Source organism: Rhamphochromis longiceps, linkage group LG3, assembly GCF_057381845.1.
Source record: "Rhamphochromis longiceps isolate RC_006_pf linkage group LG3, R_longiceps_female_GT1.1, whole genome shotgun sequence".
In the NCBI taxonomy this organism is placed as follows: Eukaryota; Metazoa; Chordata; class Actinopteri; order Cichliformes; family Cichlidae; genus Rhamphochromis; species Rhamphochromis longiceps.
In genome coordinates, this window is record NC_140559.1 from 40,872,278 (window position 1) to 40,894,750 (window position 22,473).

The 22,473-nt window shown below is 41.3% G+C and overlaps 1 protein-coding gene across 1 annotated transcript; it reads right to left on the reverse strand.

The window, feature by feature from the left end:
* Positions 1 to 3,153: 3,153 nt before the first annotated feature.
* kcnj10a (potassium inwardly rectifying channel subfamily J member 10a) lies at positions 3,154 to 20,662 on the reverse strand. The gene is made up of 5 exons (XM_085397636.1): positions 20,281 to 20,662; positions 10,268 to 10,479; positions 8,952 to 9,083; positions 8,422 to 8,599; positions 3,154 to 3,563 (listed from the first exon to the last, which is right to left on the reverse strand). Exons 1-5 carry the CDS (start codon positions 20,660 to 20,662, stop codon positions 3,154 to 3,156), a joined length of 1,314 nt encoding a protein of 437 aa, XP_085253762.1.
* Between the last annotated feature and the right edge of the window lie 1,811 nt (positions 20,663 to 22,473).

The following is a 22,473-nucleotide window of genomic DNA, read 5'->3' on the forward strand; positions in this document are numbered from 1 at the left end:
TTGCACCACAAAGCCGCAAAAATGATTCACCATAGGGGTGAAAATAACACCTCTGCTTATCTGAGTGCAAGGATAAACACACAATTTTACTTTCTGTTTTGATGAGACGGAAAACTAGGGTTGACAGAATAAACCCATTCATGTGTCTTAATTCAATTTATTTTATGATTAGTCGCCTTTATGGATTAACGATACATGAAAAGTGGCGTCATGATTCCTGATAGAAAACCAAGAGGAAAATAGATCTTTACAGAAATAATAACGCATTATCAACAATTTACACTCCTCTGTATTTTAATAAGCATATTCAAAACAGCCAAAATAAATGTCCTCCTGTAGTTTGCTTGAAGCTCATGTTGTCTAATATACAAAGAGTAAACAACCTTTTTTTTCTTGGTATAAAAAATAGTCATTACCACAAAAAAACGACCTTTGTTATCTCAGGCTAACTTGTTATCATGACATAACAGCATTAAAAGATTATTTTAAAAGCACAGCGATTCAAGACTTCTGTGGGACTACGCGAAGCATACTGTAAAGAATATTTAAAACAGTTCACATTTAACATCCGCATTCAACATCCACACACAGAAAGTATTATCACACTCACTCGATAACAGTTTGAAGGTGTAAAAAAACTCGCTCGCACTCAAAACTCCACATGGTTTAAATCATATTAATACAGTGCATTAAGTATTAGAGTTAGTTCAGTTACTCTGTCTGTATAAAATGCCACCTTTTGTTTATGTTAAAATGCTTTTAGTAACATTACTAAACATATATGTACTCCAACGAACACAATGAGACGTCTGGATAAAAGAGCTCATTTTTCACGTAGTGATGTTGGTACTGCCCTTTAAAATCCCTCATTAAAATACTACAGTTCCAGTTCTCGTTACCTGTTGCAGGTATTTATTTATTTTTACAAAAAAGCAAAACCAGTACTGTGAATCAACACATCCAACCTTCAGCTTCACTGCAAAACTACTCTCAAGCCAGAATTGCCTCAGCATTTTTCTTCTTAGATAAAATGTTTTTAAAAATCCTAAATAATCCTTAACTTTGATGATTTTTGTTACAGATTGATTTTTTATCTGCTGCCCTGAGGACTGTGCTACAAAGTAAGATTTCATCTTATCCAGGTTAATCTTGGGTTTTCTGTACGATGTAGGTGGTTCATTTCTTACATGAAAATCCAGTGTTTTTAGTTTTTTCAATAACGCAGTAATTTAATGCATTACTGTAATCCAATAATTGCATTACAGTTAACATTTGTTGTATGTATATTTATGTTGTTGCTTTCATTGCAAAAGTAAGGGAGGTGGATCCAAAGAAAAAACATGGAACAAAAGTTTTGTCTTCTTCTTACACACATGTGCTATAATCAGCTGATTTCAGTTTGTGTGCTGGAGGAAGAAGAAAAAAGTGATGGTAAAGTGCAAACAGCTTCTGGGAAAGAAACGGCTGCATTATGTTACTAACACAACTTCAGCTCTTTACAACCATCTGCACAGGCAGCATGCTAACACTAAGCTAGCCAAGAGCCAGAGTGATGATAAAGCAGAGTGAAGCTGACCCCAGCCCAGCAGCCAGACCCTGAACTTTAACAGATAACAAACTGCTGAGAAGTCAGACTGAAGCCTCTGTTTCTACCTGTTCATGTTTCTAAAGTAGAATCACTGTGGCGACGACTTTGAAGTCTCTGGTTTTCATCTTTCATCTGCTTTGTTTTCATAAGTAAAAACGAAATAAATGATCGTGTGTGTGTCTCCTCATTGGGATATTGATTTGTGTTGATGTGTGGGACTGTAGACTCAGATTTATATTCTTAAATGGTAATTATGGGACACTGCTTTTCAGGTCATTTCATGGAGTAACAATAAGTAATCTCAGCAGTATAATGAATAACTTTCAACCTGATATCACACCAAAGCTTTGCCAGCAAATTTATTATCTCCCTCTGCTAGTAATGCAACCTTTGCATGCATGTCCATTTACTGCTTCGGAAAAGGAAAAGCATGAAATTGACACTTTGACCAACGTGTCTATTGCATGCTTTACTGTGATATTCTGTTTGGCAATTAAGTAATGTACTGAATTACTTTTAAGAAAAGTAATGAGTAATGCATGACTTCTTTTTAGTGTCCGGTGCTGCAAACCTAATTCGCTGACCAATCAGTTCTCCAGAAAATAGCGTCACCATTCCTGGAAGATTCCGCAGACAGTAGAAAGATTCTGCTCAGACAGTAGGAGGGTCTAAAGGTTTTTTTTATACTGTCTAAAATCTCTTTTTTCCCTGATGAGCATCATTCTCCTGTGTCTTAATGACAGAGCTTTGATATTGATAAGTCTTTTAATTCACACAGTTGGCCTTTTCTGCTGGCTTTCTTTCCTGGATTCAAATAGGCTAAACTTTATTAATATATCATCTCTTCTTTTCCAGTCTTACTGACCAAAGCACTCACATGCATTCATACATACATACATGCATTTTAATATTAAACCACTGTTCAGGACCCTCCCACCCCCAACACACGCACACACACACACACACACACACACACACACACACACTGACACTGCTGATTTCTCTGCAGCAGCTGTGTTACATTCAGCCTGTATTATTGTTGCCTTTCAAATGGACATGTAGGAGAAACCCTGGGTTAATTTAGCAAATTGATAACCAGCTTCATGTGACCACTTGACTGCCATTATTAGGGTAAGTGAATGTAGACAATGGAAAGATGCTCAGGGTATATTGAACTTGCTTTAAAGTTCATGGCTCATCTCGTTCAATTTTCTCTAAAAAATACGGTGTAGACACTAATTTGTTGACATCATTGAAAATACAAAATCTTTTAGCATGCTGTCGATTTGTATAAGTCAGGTTTGTAACTTGATATTCGAACTCTGAAAGGCTGTAAACATCTTCTTTGTTTGTTCTGGTATACAGCCTTGTGGTTAAAGAGTGTGTCTGGTTTTCATGCGCAGTCTTAACACCCAGGTGTTCAGTTTCCTGCCACGTACTTTAGAATAACTCGTGCATTGGCAGTTTAGGCTTCTTCATGAGAATGTGGTCGCTTCTTCTTTGTTCCTATCTTTGCCTGATCTCGGTTTCACATCAACTTTCAGAACTTCTTCTTTCACTCCCTTTCACACATTACTAATTCGAACACTCAGTGGGCTGCTGTCCCGAATACGACCTCTCTGGCGGCCCTTCTCCTCCCCCCTGTAGCTCTCCTCCAGTCTCATCTTTTCCAAGTCCGTTCCGTCTTCCTTGCCCTTACGTTGACGGGACCCCTGCGACTGCACGTCTGGTGGCAGGCCCTGCTTGAAAAGGGGTGGAGTTTTGGTTTTTGCCACTTTGTCAAAAAAGGCAAAATCAGCCACGTATTTTCCTGACGTGGACAGGGAGACGACAGGGGGGAACTCGTAGCCCCAGAGGATCTCGTCGGGAAGGTAGGATGTTCGAACCTGGCATGTGGCGGAGGTTGGCTCGACCGTGGCACTCATGATCACCAACAGCTCAAAGTCAGCCAGTTCTGGGTCTGTCCAGCCACCACCTAGAACCAGAAGAGTATCGAGGTGACTGGTTTCTGATGCTTTAGCCCATTAATAAAAAAAAACATACAATTTGATACAGAAACATATAATTCTTCTGTTAATGCATAAAAGTTTTTATATGATGCAGCATTGATTACAAGTCACATAAGTATGAAAGGAAGAGGCAGGAGAGAAAACAGTTGTTGAGATATAAATGTGAAAAGTGGTCTAGACCAGTTTCTCTCACATGTCAAAGTGGGTAAAAAGGTTTGCTTGAATAATTTGCATTCATATGTAGGTTGGTTATTGTTGCTGTTGCATATTGACTTATGTGTTTGTCTATGAAAACAGGTATAAAAAAAAAACCTTTTCATTTCCAGAGTTATTGTTATCTTCATGTAGCCACACAAAGCGTAGTGCAAACCCGCCTTATATATTAAAAAAAAAAAAATATTCTGGCTTTTCTTACAAATCTGCCTCCATCATGAGGCAACAGGCCTTCCTCCATATGAGGAAATGTAAACTACAATAAAAACCACTGTAGAATCTTGTGAGTTGGTGTGAAAAGCAGAAACACTAAACACTAACTCAGAGCACAGTTTATTTAAACTCATGTCCACAGACATGCAGTCTTGGGAAGTGGAAAAAAACTCCACTCATCTACGCCCAGCAAAGTACAATACATTTGTAACCTAAGCACAAACACTGCAGATTGTGTCTTATATACTTGAACTTGCTAACACACAATACAAACGCCTTCTGTTGAGAGTGCTTGAAGAAATTAACACTCATTCGGAAGTGCCTTTAGCACTACTTAGAACAAAGGGCAAAGCTGCAGCCTCTTGCGGTGGAAAATGAGTGTTACAAACACACACACACACACCCACACACACACACACACACACACACACACACACACACAAACATGCACAGAACTGCTTCACAGACTTAAATATACAGAACTTAAGGAAAAATTATCAGCAAAAACTTTTAGCACATTTTCACAAACAGTGACTGTTCACTGAAAACTCACCACTTATGACTTTCCATTGTCAAAAGCACTCAACACAGTCTCTCACACACACAAATAATTAAATAACTCATTTCTGAAATGTCAGTAAGCCTGCAGAGTAAGCGCTGCTGCGTAGTCACAGACAGGTGGAACGTACTTTAGAAGCACAGACAAAATATACTTTATACTCATCATCGGTGCACGACCTCAGCACCCAAACAAGCAAACACCTGCATCAACAGGCCTCACTCAGAATACACTCACTCATCTGTGTAAACATGTCTTCCCCTCACCCAGACCCACAATCACTCCCACCACGGCAACAACACCACATTTCGCAACCACTAATACACACGGGATTCTCTCTGTTGGCCTTTTTACAGGCGGAGCAAAGGCCTCATCTGCATGTAGTGATCTTTCAAGCACGCCTCTAGATATCTGCACTGTTTGCATTTCAGCTGAGAGGCCTGCTCACCACAAGATATGCATTTTTTTTCTGAGTACAGTTCCCTCTCAGTAATTTGATGTATTATTGTGAGGTAAGATATTTAAGAAAGTGTAAGAATTGTTGAGATCCTTGTTCATCATTTCCAAGTCCTTCTGACTTTTAGATGCATGGTTAAATTATCAATGCTGCAGTTGTGTCAGTGAGGTGGACGGGGAACACAGTCGAGAGGATGGCAGTCACATTGTGCAAGTATTTCATTATTTACCTGGGAACTCAACACTATGAAGCACCTGCACCTCTGCATAGCACTGATGACGAGAGCTGTGGAGGAGGAGAACGATGTAGTGCTACATTTCTGAAGCCCTCACTGTTAGCTTTTAGCTAACGTCTCACTGTGAGCAAAACCAAGAAACTTCTTCCAATTAAAGGATGGCTACCAAGGCGGGGCTACCAATATCAACTCGACTCAAATGTATTCTTTTGAAAATACAGTTTATAGTATAAAACTTTATGCCCCCATGACAATTTCTAAAACTGTCACTCTAAGGAGTTACTTCTCTCATTATGTAATGCTGTAATATAACAGATTACTTTTTTTTAGTAGCTGTAATTTTGTGGTGTAACCAGTTTCTTATAAAAGTATGTCTTTCGCAGCTGACGAGCACTTTAAAGTTTCACAGTCCCCAAGATTATTGTAAGCAAAGACTTTCACTACACAATTCAGTGCAAGCCTTTTGGTTTTTAGTTTCTGTGCATGGAGTTTTCAGTGATGACGTGGTTAAGGTGTGCTTCTCTGTCTCAGCAGTTGGAGAGCCAGAGTATTCTGCCCTGCTGCTCCAACTGTGGAGAAACAGGTTTTTTTGCACTTGAAGCCAAATTCCCATAGATCCCATAAGGAGGCATTCACTGCTGAACTTCCATAAGTGTAGTGCTGTGTTCTGTGTCCCTGAAGTTTGCATGAGAGGTATTCATGCATGCATTCACAATCATTAGAAGCAGTCGTATACTTTCTGTACGTCAGTGTGTAAAGGGTTAACAAATGAAAAACAGATCAGTGACGTGAAATATGACAGTTTTTCCATTACTAAGAAAAACTCAAAACAAGTTAAATATTGAACTGAAAGATAAAATGTTTTCGGGGCGTTTTATTACTCATGCAGGAGGTTACATCAGTGTGTAGATGATATGACACACAATGATACAGATCTGGAGTCTTTAAGATGGATTTAGTGCTTGTACTGCTGTAGGCTTCGTGGTCATGAAAGCTTGCTTCAATAAGTTTTTCTTGCAAATGCAAATTATTGTTTAGTTTAGAGGAAGTGAAAATGAAACATAATTACAGTAGAAATATTTTAGAAACTTGTCAAAAGCTTGTTTAAAATTAAACCTTATGGAGCATATACAAATAACAAACTGAGTCCGCATTTTCAATACCCACATTTGAGCCGGCACACTTCTGAGAAGTCAGGAAATTAGTCGAGCACAATATTCAACAACTAGAACAAATTTTTCTGTTCAGGAATGGAAGTAAATAACTTTAACTGGGTTTCTTAATCCAAAATAGTGATGTGCTTTACTATTCTTTCTGCTTTTTTGTAGAACAGTCCATTTGAAAATTCATACATAACAGTAATAATTTTAGCATTAAAAATATGATTTTAATTAAAGAGATTTCACCAACAGGTGGATTAACCATTATAGAAACAAAAACAATTAATAATATTAATATTTGTTTACATATATATGTATATATGTATATATAGAGTCATTTTTAGTACGATTCCATCAGGCCTGAGTTCTTGTAAATGGATCTGTGCAGGCTTCGTGTCAGCACTCCAGACTGTACAGTATTGTGCTCTAATGAGGGGTGTCTCTGGCAGTCTCTCTCACACACATTCCAGCCAGAGAAATCTTCTCTCATAGAGCCAAACAAGCCAAACACTGGACACCGAGAGGCAGCCAAGCACGCAGCACATGACCGTAAATACCAACACACCTACATGCACATACATACTCAATGTGCATACAGTAAAACTTCTGTCAATGATATACATTTCATACAAAGCAAATGTAAATAAAGAACCCATTTCATACAATATGATATCTTTATTTTTTGTCATTAAGTGGTTGCTGATTTGGAGGTTGAGAATAAGACTGAGAAATGAGAAATAACATAACGGTTGTCACATTCTAAGACTTGTCAACACTTAATGTTAATATTGAGAGAATCATTTTAGACAACAGGATTAACAGATGTGTGTTTTGAATTGAAAATATTCCGATGCGTATTTCAGTTTCCTTTCTCCATGAACTGAAAGAAACAAATTGCTTAATGCAGAAGACTCAGATGCTTCTGATTGTCTGCTAATGTCCCTATAAAATATATTTTCTTGAAATTAAAGGTTTGTTTCATGCATTTAGACATAAATTTTGGCAAGCAAAGGCCATCTTCAAAAAAATTACAAAATAAATAAAAATCTGTGTTTACCCAGTACGAACACCTTTCTCTGTGTTCTGCAGCACATCCACATCTTTTGCATGGTACTCGTATTTTTTTCTGTTTACATGTAACATGTTACAGTTCATCAGAATCGCACTGCACTATTCAACATGCTATAAATTTCATACAGTACAGCATCAAGCAGATAAGCTTTTATTAGACCCTAATAAAAGACGTGTCCACCTCAGGATCTGAAAAATGGTGCCAGTTGGAAAAAGCCCTAAACCTGCATTCTTACAAAAGTCCAGCTGCATAGAAGTCTTTGGAAAATAAAGCAACTGCTGACTTTACTTATTTATTTATTGCTGTGTTCATTGTTCTGCTGAATTTATTTATTTGTTGTCAATCTAGTTTAAAATCATCTGAATACAACAATGATGTCAATTTTGTTAATTATGATCCCATGTAGAGTGAAACTATTAGCTGAAACAGAGTATTTCTTAAGCGATGACTGTCTGTGATTTACCCAGGAGTTTCCCAGTAGTCGATCGGATCAGCTCCATGCTTGGTTAATTTTCAGTTTTAACAAAAGATACATGGAAGAGCGGGGTTTTTCAACTTAATCGTTAAAATAAGTAATAAGTTTTTGTTACAGTTTTTTTTTCACTAACCAAGAAAAGTACCTTCGGCTTATTGTCACACTGAATAATAAAAGTGTCTTTCTAAGTAAGCCATGGCTTTGTGAGCTACGGTGATGACTAAGAGCCAAACTGAGGCTTTAAAACAGTCAACCATAAACTAATTGATGAGGTCACGGTGCCCACTTTCATTAGTATTTACAGTACATGGATCCCTATTTAATGTACAGTGGTCATATGATGTGTAAAGGAATCATAGCTGTAAACTGACAAACAACAATTATCTGTTGACTTATTCATCACATCCTTCCACATCATTCTGACTCGAGCTGGGATTTACCTTTTGCTGCCCAGGCTCTGAGGGGGCTGTTGTCATCAATGATGTGGTAGAAAGTGAGAGGGATGATGAGGAAGGGGCTTTCGCTGGACGTGTCCACCTGGAAAGGCACATTTCTCTGGTCCAGCCGCACCGTCTCCCCCTCCTTTGTCAGGGACGTCTGAAGCAACTTCCCCGTCACCTGGGAGCCAAGATGCAGTGAGTAAATGTAGCCATGAGGTTGGAGAAGGCATCCTGTAACCAGAAGGCCCCAGGTTTAATACCTGCACTGGCCATCATCTCCATGTCCTTGAGCAAGGCACTGATGCGTATCATTCGCTTTATTTGTCACCAGCAAGCTTTTCCTCAGCAAAGCAAATATTCAGATAACAGGAAAACGTTTTATAGACATGAAGCGACTCATAATGAAAAACACACTTTCCAGGAACTAAACATAAATAGTAACTCCAAACAGTTACAGGAAGAAGGCTTTCATATATTACAAAAGGATATTTTAAGCAGCAATAATCAGTTTGTAGGTGCTGCTGCATTACCTGGCAACCTAACAGCAGGCTTTTACGCATGTTGGCCACTCGAATCATGAGGCACGGCCGTCCCTCGTGATTCGACACGACAGCGTGTTGGCTGAACTTCACCGTCTCGCCTCTCTTTTTGGGACGAGCAACCTGGAAGGCGAGAAAAGCAAAGTCGAAGCTGTTGTCGATATTCGGAAACCATTTATCAGGCGTCTTATTTCAGTTTTTGAAACAAAATAACCCAGACATGTTGAAAAAGAAGACATTGAAGGAGGAAATTACAAGATCATGTTGACAAGACAGACTGTTGAATTTTTAGACCACACGCAGGAGGAAGCAGCTGCAAGAAACCTCATTATGATAGATATGAGTGCTGATATACTGTAATACCAACACGCAGCGTGACATTTCTTGATAAGGATACTGATTGCTGTAATGATACTGTGAAGAAAACATATGAGGGCAAAAGATAGAGGTACGTGTAGCAACCCCCTCAGCTGACGGGAAAATGTGTCAAAAGATACTTAAAAGGAACAGTGATAACAATGTAACCCACATGTTTTAAAAATACATGTTTAAGATGCTGAACAAAGAATCCAACATTGAAGGCAGACAGCAAGAAGAAATGGTTTAAGTAAGCTACTTTGTATTTACAGTGGTTCCTCGCTATAACACAGTTCACCTTTTGCGGCCTCACTGTTTCGGGGATTTTTTTTTTTTTGGTGCAATTTTGCATGCTTTTTTATTTATTTATTTTTTTAAATAAAACAAAATTGCGTCCTGATTGGCTGTAGACCAGCCAATCATGACTGGTCTCATGCCGTGTCTCCTGTACAGTCCAGAATGCGTTCAGCATTCTGAAGTGCTGCACTGTACATTTGTAAGTTTTCTCCCCAACAAACACAATAATGTCGACCAAACGTTTTGCACCGTCAAAGGTAACCATGGGTGCCTTTGGTTTCATTCTATAATACTGGGTTTATTTTTCTACGAAGGTTTGAACTTTGAGAGTGTTTAAACAAGAGAGAAAAGCGTGAAAATGTTCATGCCTGTCTGAAAAAAAGTGTATAAAGTGTGTAGTGAGGGGTTTTACAGCCTGAAAACATCTATAATAATTGTAAGAAATAAAGTTGGCTACTTTGCGGATTTCACCTATCGGGGTTATTTTTAGAACGTAACTCCTGTGATAAACGAGGGGCCACTGTATGCACATACATAATCCTATGAACACAAAAGGACAAGATGCAGTTATTTTGACTTAATTTGTTCTCTTTCACAACTTTTCTGATGATCAAATTTGGCATTTCTAAAATTTCTTCTAAACTTAAAACTACCTTTGCGAGGAAGGTGCCGGTGATGAAGATCTCCATCACCATCGTGACGACCAGCTGGAAGATGAGAAGGACAATCGCTACAGGACACTCCTCTGTGATGCACCTGAAGCCGAAGCCAATCGTGGTTTGGGATTCCAGAGAGAAGAGGAAGGCCCCTGTCAGGGTCTTCACCTCCATTACACACGGCGTGTGGTTGGAGGGGGGGTCAAACTCTGTGAGAATGTAGGCAGAAAGAAAGATCTGCAAATCACTTACAGGATAACTACATTGTTCCTTTTCTCAGCCTTCACTGTCCTGCCTTTGTCATGCTTTCTTCATTGTTTACTCATTTACAGAAAGGTGTGACCGTACTGCAAAGGCAGTAATGTAAAGGATTATAACATTTTAAAAACTATAAAATGTAACAATTCACAAAATATAGAATATCTGAAGTGATTTGTCCAATAGCAAAACGATGTTCTGCTGAGTGCTGTACTTTGGAATGTACTACTTATCTAAATACTGATGCAGTTTCTGTTGTTGTTGTTTTTGTGATTCAAGAGATTCAAGATTCTTTATTTGTCACATGCATGGTTATACAGGTATAACACGCAGTGAAATGTGACCTGATACACTCCTCGACTGTGCAACGAAAAAGAGAGAGACAGAACTTTATATACAGTGAATGAGTATATACAAAGAGGACATGTGTGGTTCTCGTTACAACACAAAATAAACAGAAAATGGCTTGAAACACATGAGAAAGAGACCAAATGTTGGCTTGGTCTTCAAACTTGTTTCAAGCTGTTGGGTTCTTACCATAACAAGCGACGGGTAAAGGATACAGTGACATCCCTGCAAACCTGCACCAGAAACTGAAGAGAACCCTCAAACAAAATATGTGGGAATGCCCTAATAAGATCTTCTTGATTAACACTCTTAATTTCTTTTTTCAGCTCATGTCAGTTAAACACTTCATTATAGTATAATATTGACCATGTGTGAAATCTTAGTTTAGGTTTTACTGCTATGTGGTCAAAAGCCTGAGAATTAAACTGCAAATTGCAATGTTGGCTACAGATGCAAAGTCTGTGTTTTCCCTCATTTCATTACAATCCACCTGATAGTCACTGATCTATTACACTTAAAATTAAAAATGTCAATGTCAATGTCAATGTCATGGTGGCACGGGAGAAAAATGAAAGGGATTACCAGATGTTTATTTCATGGAAATCCATCGAACAGTAACTAACTAAGGCCTCAGGGCTAGAGACCTCTTAGCAATGATCTGACAACCACTCACGAGGGAAAAATGTGTCTTGTCAATCAGTTGCAAGTGGTTGCTAGAGGTTGCTGGCTAACGCTGAGTGAGCAAAGCTCATTCTATCCTTGTCATTCCTTCAATCAGTGGCAGATTGACACAGTAACTCACAGTTTGCATGAAAGGTCCGCACATGTCTGCAGACACTTATCAGTCTACTCTCTGTGCAGCATTGAAATGTAAAAACTGTGAGACACAAACTAGAAAGGGTGAACACTTATCTTCAGAGTAAAAGATGTGCTTTACTGCTGCAGTCATCACATTTCAAATAGCACAGCTTTAACTCTGCGGGTGAACTGTTTCCGTTTCTGGTTTGTGTTGCACTTTTCACAGTTTCACTACCAGTGTTATCAGCAACTTGCACAAGTTTGCAGTCACGTCAGCGTCTGTCATGCAGGTTCTGAGTGCAGCACTGTCAGCAACCTCTAAAATTACTCACAATTCGAAGTTTTTAACTCCGGATCCGAGCTGGCCGAGTGAGATCTCGAGGGAGAACAAAGGGAAGCGGCGGCGGCCTAGAGGGAAGCGAGCCGGCGTCAGGAACAGGCTGAGAGCTCGTGCACACCGCACACCTCTGCCTAGCATCCTGCTCGCCAACGTCCAGTGACTGGAGAACAAGCTTGACGACCTCAGGGCCAGGATAAAGTTCCAGAGAGACATTCGGGACTGCAATCTCCTCTGCTTCACCGAGACATGGCTGAACCCAGCGGTGCCGGACCACGCCATCCAGCCGGCCGAGTTCTTCTCGGTTCACCGCATGGACAGGACACGGGACTCGGGGAAGTCAAGGGGAGGCGGCGTGTGTTTAATGGTGAACAACAACTGGTGCAACAGTGCGAACGTTGTTCCTCTCACACGCTCCTGCACACCAAATCTGGAACTACTGTCCATCATGTGTCGTCCTTTTTATCTACCTCGGGAATTTACATCGGTCATTGTAAGTGCCGTTTATATTCCACCACAAGCGGACACGGTCACCGCCTTATGCGAGCTGCATGAGGCACTCACACAGCACCAGACACAACACCGGGACGCTGCGCTTATTGTGACGGGGGACTTTAATAGCGCCAACCTCAAACGCGCAGCGCCGAACTTTTATCAACACATCACCTGCCCCACCAGGGGTGAAAGGACACTGGACCACTGCTACACTACGGTCAAGGACGGCTACAAGGCACAATCCCGCCCCCCGTTTGGCAAATCTGATCACGCCGCCATCTTCCTCATGCCAAAATACAAACAAAGGCTGAAACAGGAAGTTCCGGTTCAGAGGAAGGTCGCGCGCTGGACGGATCAATCGGTGGCCGCGTTACAGGACGCACTCGATGACGCAGACTGGGGCATGTTCAGAAACAGCTCCGACGATGACATCAACGTGTTTACGGAAGCGGTTGTGGGATTCATCGGGAAACTAGCGGATGATACCGTGGAGACAAAGACTATCACAACGTTTCCCAACCAGAAGCCGTGGGTGGATAAAACCATCCGCGACGCTCTGAGATCCCGCACCGCTGCCTACAACACGGGACTCATGACGGGGGACATGGACCCGTACAAAGCCGCGTCATATAACGTGCGGAGGGCGGTGAAAGAGGCGAAGCAGCGCTACGGGAGGAAACTAGAGTCACAACTCCAACAGAGTGACTCTAGGAGCCTGTGGCGGGGACTAAGGACAATAACGGACTATAAAGCACCAACAACCGGTATGACGAACGCGGCCGTGACTCTGGCAGATGAGCTGAACACTTTCTATGCTCGCTTCGAGGCTGCAGCTAAGGTCTCCAACAATGCTAGTGTTAGCGGCGCTAACGGCTGCAGACAGGAAGATACTGCCAGCACCGGAAACGTGCTCGTCATCTCCGAGCATGAAGTAAGGAGAGCCTTCAAGAGAGTGAACACCAGGAAAGCAGCAGGACCAGACGGCATCCCAGGTCGTATCCTAAGAGACTGCGCATACCAGCTAGCTCCTGTGTTCACTGAGATATTCAACATCTCTTTATCTCAGTCGGTGATCCCCACATGCTTCAAAGAGTCCATCATTGTTCCTGTCCCGAAGAAACCCCACCCTGCTTCTCTCAATGACTATCGCCCTGTAGCCCTCACCTCAGTAGTGATGAAGTGCTTTGAACGCCTGGTCAGAGACTTCATCATTTCTTCACTACCAGACACACTGGACCCACTACAGTTCGCTTACCGTCCAAATCGTTCCACAGACGATGCCATCTCTCATCTCCTCCACACATCACTCACTCACTTGGACACTATCCAATCCAATCCAATCCAATTTTATTTATAAAGCACTTTAAAATACCCAGCACAGGAACAAAGTGCTGTACAGAAAATAAGTTAAAACAATAAAATAACAAAAAACAGCAAATTAAATAAATAAAACACATAAGACATAAAATTAAAACAGCCCTATGTTAAAGCAAAAACAAGATAAAACAGCATCGAATCACCTAAAAACAACTAAAATAAAAATAAAAAACCAACATCTCACGTGGTGTCAAAGGCCAAGGTAAAGAGGTGGGTTTTCAAGAGTGACTTAAAAACAGATAAAGAAGTGGCCTGTCTAATCTCTAAAGGAAGCTCGTTCCACCGTTTGGGAGCTGCTACAGCAAAAGCACGATCTCCTCTAAGTTTACACCCAGTCCTGGGTATCTTCAGGAGCAGCTGATCAGCTGACCTGAGAGAGCGGGTGGGTGTATAAGGCTGTAGCAGCTCAGAGAGATAAGATGGAGCTAGGCCATGGAGAGCTTTAAAAGTAAATAAAAGAATTTTAAAATGAATCCTAAAAGAAATGGGCAGCCAGTGAAGTGAAGCTAAAACAGGGGAAATGTGCTCAAACTTTCGAGTGCCAGTTAAAAGACGAGCTGCGGCATTTTGCACCCTCTGTAGATGACTAATATATAATGCACTGACCCCTATATAAAGTGCATTACAGTAATCCAGCCGAGTGCTAACGAAGGCGTGGATCACTGTCTCAAAGTGCTGCCGTGAAAGAATTGGCTTTATTTTTGCCAGCTGCCTGAGGTGAAAGAAGCTAGATTTTACCACGGCCTTAATTTGATTATCAAACTTTAGATCACAGTCCACTTTGACCCCCAGGTTTGTGACAGTTGGCTTAACATACTGTGCCAGGGAATCTACATACACATTGGGGGTCTCAGTGGGGCTACCAAAAACCATCACCTCTGTCTTTTTATCATTGAATTTTAAAAAGTTAACAGACATCCAAGCCTTAATGTCATCGAGACACTGAAGTAATGGCTGTGTAAGGTATCTGCCTTTTTTCTTTAGAGGGACATAGATCTGACAGTCATCAGCATAAAAGTGGAAAGCAATGCCGTGCTTTCTCAGTACAGAACCAAGAGGAAGCAGATATAAAGAGAAGAGGAGGGGGCCTAGAACTGAGCCCTGTGGGACACCACACAAGAGGGGAGCGGAGGACGACGCATAGTCACCAAGGCTGACACAAAAAGTTCGCCCCGTCAAGTAGGACCTGAACCACTCCAGTGCTGTGCCCCTAATGCCCACCCAGTGCTCCAAACGAGAGAATAAAATGGCATGATCCACGGTATCAAACGCAGCTGTCAAATCTAAAAGCACAAGAACAACACAGTCCCCAGCATCAGTCGCTAAAAATATGTCATTAAAAACTTTTAAAAGGGCTGATTCAGTGCTATGAAAGGGTTTAAAACCAGATTGGAAAACCTCTAAAACATTTTGCTTTTCCAGGAAGGCCATTATTTTGTTGTAAACTACCTTTTCAAGAATTTTGGAAAGAAAAGGTAGTTTGGAGATAGGCCTGTAATTTGCAAGAACCATAGGATCAAGAGCAGGTTTTTTAATCAGGGGTTTGACTACTGCATGTTTAAAACCTTTAGGGACAACACCTGACATCAGACTATGGTTTACCAGCTCAAGCACCAAAGGACCAACTGTAGGTAACACCTCTTTTAAAAGTCGAGGAGGGACAGCATCATTTGGAGACCCTGCAGGCTTAAGATGACCAACAGTCTCCTTTAAAAAGGATAGAGTCACAGGCTCAAACCTGTCAAAGACAGCAGAGCAGGAAACAGAGACTGAGAGGTCGTGAGCATGAGGAGAGATTTGAGCCCTTGTGGAGGAGACCTTCTCAATAAAAAAGTGTAAAAAATTTTCACAGGCTTCTGATGAGGGCTCAATACAGTCAGTATATGGTGCATTAAGAACAGAGTTAATAGTATTAAATAAAACACGTGGGTTGTGGCAGTTTGACAAAATAATGTCAGATAAGTGTTTTCTTTTGGCATCTTTTACAGTTCTTTGATATCGACGCCAACAGTCCTTCAGCATCTGGAATGACACTTGTAGTTTGTCCTTTTTCCACTTGCGCTCAGCTCGACGGCAGTCGCGTCTGACAGCTCGGGTCAAGTCGTTCAGCCAGGGCTCAGATTTAGTTTTAGGCAGTCTGGATTTTAATGGAGCCACAGTGTCCAAAGCAGTCCGACAGGTAGAATAAAACCATGAGCTCAGTTCCTCAGTCTGGCTGCATAAAAAATCCGGGATCTTACAGATCTGGTCAAAGACTGTTGAAAAGTGTTCAGCAGTGGAGGAGTTAAAAACACAACAGCGCTGAGCAGCAGCGCGAGTTTTAACTGAGGCTAGAAGGGGGAATTATGTTAAAATGCTCTTCATAGACTACAGCTCTGCATTTAACACCATAATTCCCTCCACACTCACCACCAAGCTGGAGCATCTGGGACTCAGCTCATCTATGTGTCAGTGGATCTCCAACTTCCTAACTGGCAGACCACAGGCAGTAAGGATGGGCGGACATGTCTCAGCCTCCACCACTCTCAGCACTGGAGCCCCCCAGGGGTGTGTTCTGAGCCCCCTGCTGTACTCTTTGTACACATATGACTGTGTGGCCACTACCAGCTCCACCACCATCATCAAGTTTGCTGACGACACCGTCGTGGTGGGCCTGATCTCTGATAACAACGAGACGGCCTACCTGAAGGAGATTAGGAATCTGGAGAACTGGTGCCAGAGGAACAACCTCCTTCTAAACGTCAGTAAGACAAAGGAGCTGATAGTGGACTTCAGCACTAAGCAGGAGAGGAACTACCAGACCCCCATCATCATCAACGAGTGCCCAGTGGAGAGAGTGGACAGCTTCAAATACCTCGGAGTTCACATCACGCAGGACCTGTCATGGTCCTGTCACATCAACACCGTGGTGAAAAAGGCCCGACAGCGTCTCTACCACCTCAGACGCTTGAGAGACTTCCAACTGCCCTCCAAGGTGCTCAGGAACTTTTACTCGTGCACCATAGAGAGCATCCTGGCGGGAAACATCTTAACCTGGTTCGGGAACAGCACCATGCAGGACAGACGAGCTCTACAGAGGGTTGTGCGGTCAGCTGAGCGCACCATCCGCTCCGAGCTCCCTGACCTGCACTCAATCTACAGCAGGCGGTGCTGGACCAAGGCCAGGAAGATCGTGAAGGACCTCAGCCATCCCAACAACAGACTGTTCTCTCTGTTGAGGTCAGGAAAGAGATTCCGCTCCCTGAAGACCAACACAGAGAGACTGAGGAGGAGCTTCTTCCCGCAGGCGATACGGTCTCTCAATCACACCACCACACAGTACTGACCCACACATATGGTTCTTACACACACACTGGACTTTCTGGACATTGTTTTTGCACACATTGTTTTTTTGCACAACACTGGTCACTATATTCTTCATTTCCGGTTAATACTTGTACAGCTGCTGTTATTGTGTATATATTTATTTATATTTAGATTTCTTCATACATTCTTATATAGTTCTATATTGTGTATTGTGTATTTTGTTGTACAGTTATTTTATTTTCAACTTTAATTTATATATTTATCTTTATCTTATTCTTCCCAATTAAATTTACCCTTCATTCTAATTTGTGTTGTACAGTTATTTCATTTTTAACCTTAATTTATATTTTATTCCTTCCTAGTTAAATTTACCCTTTTTAATTTTTCATATTTATTTCCTATCTTATTCATAGCCTTTTCCTTTTTTTGTTTTCTTTAGGTCACGAGCAGTTGTCCAAGCATTTCACTACATATCGTACTGTGTATGACTGTGTACGTGACAAATAAAATTTGAATTTGAATTTGAATTAACTCGTCAAAATACGCAATTTAGTGACCGGGGGTTGCTGGGTTGATTGGTTTCTGATTGGTTTCTATGATCAGTTTCTATGCTTGCATGAATGTGGCATTAGCAACTGATTGGACTGCTACCAGCCTCTAAAAACCACTGTTCGGTTAATGCATATTTTTCCCTTGGAACTGGTGGCATCAACATAGTTGGTAACCAGTCTCTAGGTCTGTGTGACTAAGACTTTAATGAAATTGCCAACTACTACTACTGCAACACTACTGCTGATGAAATGTTGTATGCAGTGGTTAAATAATTATTTGATCACCCACTGAATTTGTAAATTTGTTCACTTTCAAAGAAATGAAAAGTCTCTAATTTTATGGTGGATGCATTTTATAGGAGAGAGACAGAAATTACCTAAAAGTTAAGAATTGATTTGCATGCAACTGAATGAAATAAGTAGTGGATCCCAATCGAAACGTGACTTGGTAAACGTACTTGGTGGGGAATCCCTTGTTGGCAAGTAGAGCACTAAGACATTTCTTGTAGTTGGTTACAAGGTTTGCGCAAATCTCAGGGGGGTTTTCCCCATTTCTATTCAGAGAAACTCTCTAAATCCTTTAGCGTATCTCAGCTGCCGCTTGAAGGAAAGCATCTGTGTGTGTCCAAGTAAACTTTTTCTCGCAGGTTGACGTTCTTACACAGGAACCAGCAGAGCGTTTTCACATGCACTGCTGACCTCGGAGGAAAAGCAGCGTTGTGGAATTGACACACTCTTCACTAGTCGGGACAGTTACAAAGCTTTCCTCGTTATGAATGAGCGATACTTTTTTATTAAACATTTGAACATGATTCAACACAAACTCTCGTAGAGGAGATAAAGTCAGAGAGATACATGTTTTGAAACGACAAGGATCAGGTGCATCTAGTACACCTAGAGCGGCCGCTAAAAAACGATATACAAGCAGAGCTCAGCAGTCAGCGCAACAAATTCTGGATCCATGCCGTGTCTGATGTGAAACCACCTTCATGCTGCATAGTGTGACTCATTGCAGTGGTCCCGGTTCAACACTGATTTTGTGTTAAAGTAATACTAAAGTAATAATGGTATTTCTGACCACTGGTATACCACAACTGTATCCTTTCAACAGCTACCAAAAGTTAAAGGACCTAGCTTGTATGAGCCTTATGGAATATTTATATAAAGATCCTCCAGCTTCAAACTGTATTACCCTTCAAGGACCTGCAGCTCAGTAAAGCATCGCTCCGACAGCCAAACCAATCTGTTCTCTGATTGGATAGTTCAATTTGTGATTGACATGACATTGACCTATCAGCTGAAAGGAAGAAAAATAGGGTCAAAATTCGTACTTGTAACTTGAAACTTGAGTGCAGAGTTTCACAGGGATTTTTTTTTGCTGTGTGCACACACAAATCTTTTTTTACACACACATTAATTCTTTTTACACATACAAATCCTGATTTACAAGTACAAAATATTTATGACCACAATTCAAGCCCATAGATTGAGGTCTGGAGACTGTCTAGGCCACTCCACGACTTTAATGTGCGTCTTCTTTAGCCAGTCTCTTATTGTGTTGGCAGTCTGCTTGTCATTGTTGTGCTAGAAGACCTGTCAACAACTCATCTTCAGTGTTCTGACTGAGGAAAGGAAGTGAAGTAGGTCCTCTAGGAAAAGCTTGACATCGGTGGTGGTGTTGTTTTCGCTTCCTCAATACACAGCATGTCACAGTAACTCAAGTTGCTATGAAACTGATGCCAAAGAGCTCGATTTTGGTTTCATCTGACCACAGAACTTTCTCCCAAGCCTGAATCCTTTAGATTTTTCCTTGAACCTTCTTGAACAGAGGAACGTCACTACAAGATTGCTATCCATTACAGCATTGTGTGTTACCAATCGTGTCCTTAATGACTAGACATGCCAGCCTGTTTGGCATTCCAGACCAAGGGCAATTGATGGTCGTTTCTTCCATTTCTAAGTAATGAAACCAACAACTGTCACCTTCTCACCAAGTTTCTTGCTGATGGTCTTGTAGCCCATTCCAGCCTCACGCAAGTCTACAGTCTTATTCCCAATGTGCTTTGACTGGTTAGTGCTCCCCATGGTGATGGAGAGACAGGAATCAGAGAAATTTGTTTTGTGGACAGGTGTGCTTTATATACATAAGGAGTTGGATCGGGAATATCTTTGATTGGTTGATTCATTGATGGAAACCTGTGTGCCACATCAGCACACTGGCAATCTTTGTGAGGCAGAATTTTACGTGGCTTGTAGTGAATCAAATACTTATTTCACACATCGATATGTAATCAGTTTCTAACTTTTATGTACTGTGATCTTCTGTCTCTGTCCATTAAAATGAAACTTATTATTTCCCCCATTGAGGCACTTTCCCTTTACGACATGAGTTATTCAGTATGACAGTTTGCTTCTTTTGAATTAATGATTTCGATTTTTGTGTCATTTAAAGGCCAATTAAAATCTTTTCTGCTTTTACTTTGTAGTTTTCTTTCCCCTCTCATTTTGACTCTCCACTGTCGACCCTTCTTCATGCTTACCTAGTAGGTCTCCATGCACCATGGCCACCAGATACCAAAGTACTCCAAACACGAACCAGGTCCCCGCAAAGGTAGCCGAGAAGAGGAACAACTTGTAGCGCCATTGCATGTCCAGGAAAGTCGTCCAGAGGTCACGGAGGTACAGCGCCCCTCTTCCACTTACATGCTCAATGCGTACATTGCTCCGCCCATCTTTAGAAAGGACACGCCGCCGCCTTCGCAGAGCACTTGGACCTCCAGATGCAGCTCCTCCCACTCCTGCATGACCGCCAGTTCCATCTGTGGGGGTCAGCAGGGGCTTGGTGATGTCGGTCTGTGTCTGAGAATGGCAAACTTTCTGAGGGGAGGTGCCTTCAGAGGAAGGCGGTGTGGCTGAGGTCATGACCAAAGCTACATGGTATTGGAGAAAGAAAGAGGACACAGCAAGAGGTAAGGACACAAGGAAAGGTGTGCAAAAGAAGTATGAAGGAAAAGAAAGGAAAGGATAGTAAGGAATAAAGGGGAATTGGTTGGATGGGCAGTAAAATAAAATGAACAGCGGGTGTTTTAAAATGAAAGAGTGAAGGACGTAAGAAAAAGAGAATTCGATAAGCACGTGAAAAAGAAAGATGACAGAGTGGAACATTTAGGAGGAGAGGAGAAGAAGAAGAGAGGCATTAAAGGCACATTTTCAGCTGGACAGTTGCTAGCTATACACGGCGGTCCATTTAAGACCCCTTTATTCTTTCACTGAAGGCACAGCTGCCCTTTCACATTAAAAGCATGAAAGCACAGGCTCTTTCACATGTTGGTTGCACTAGACAGCTGCTGAATGCACCAGTGACCTTTTTTTATATAAAAGAAAAAGAGGTCTTTAAACTTGAGCCACGGATGTGAACACCCTGTTCAGTTTTTCTAAAAGCAGTTTTCACTCCTTCTTAATGTGTTTTTACTTTAAGACTGACATTAGTTGTGAAGCATTTGCAGCACATGACAAACTGCCCTCTTGCACATGTACTTTGTAAATAACACTAGGGTTTGAAGAGTAAAGCCAACACAGAAGGCCCAAAAACTGCAGTGTCTTGAATATTTTTAGTGAAATATTAGTAGCAAAACTGTTAATGCTGTGGTCACCAGCTAGGAGTTACCTCCACTGCTCTGAATGACTACCCCCCCCCCTCCCCCCAACCCCCTTTGTAGTGTTGGTGCTTTTTAGAGTAATTTTCAATCCAAAACTCTGATGAGTAATATGGGTTGCTGTGTGGTTGATTTTACTTTCCAACTTTCCAAGAAGTTCAATCTACAGTTTTACTAAATGAAAGTCTAGCATGCTATTGGTGAAGATCACTGTAAAGATAAAGCCGAGGTTTCAAAACTGGAGTTTCTGTTGGATGGTGTTACAGTGGCTAAATCTAGCTTTTTTAAATAGCCTGCTGTTATCAGTGCTACTAGTATTAGTGGCTAATTTAGGTGACAGGGATCTAGCGAGGGATGTGTAGTAGCGGTTTTTGATACGGGCGACATGGACGGTTGCCCAGGGCGGCATTGTGGTGGGGGCGGCATCACGAGCATCAGCAAAAAAGTTACTCCTACTCATGCTGCCCCGACATCAGGCCAGCGCATTTTGGGGATGGCATAGGCACAGATCGGTTTTCTATCTGCTTCCAAATAGAGCACATTTCCTTCATAATGTTGTAAATCCAAGACCATTATGTATTCATGATTTGAATCCTGGGTTGTGCGAAATCGCAGAAATAGAGCCTAGACAAAGTGAATCTGTGAACTAAGGTGTAGGTTATGTTGTGGTGATCCTCGGGTTGGGGGATTTGTGTTCATACTGGAGTTCAAAATTAAGACCAATGGAAGATGGACAAGAAAAGTTCAAAGCCATCAGGTGCTCAGTTTAGGAAAAAGAGAAAAGAAGAGGAGGAGAAACGAGCAAAAGATACAGGTAAGCAGATGTGTCATTGGATAATGGCAGGTCATCCTGAAACAATCAGAATCAGAACACTTTATTAATCCCTAAGGAAATTATGTGGGTTACAGTTGCTTCAAGAAGAAATGGTAACAGTAACAGTAACAAACTAAACTCCAAACAATACATTATGTTACAGATTTTACACATTTAAGAAATAGCACTATTATATACAGATCACTCAATTATAAATATCAAGGATTAACAGAGGTGATTATAAATAAATATCAAGAAAAAGT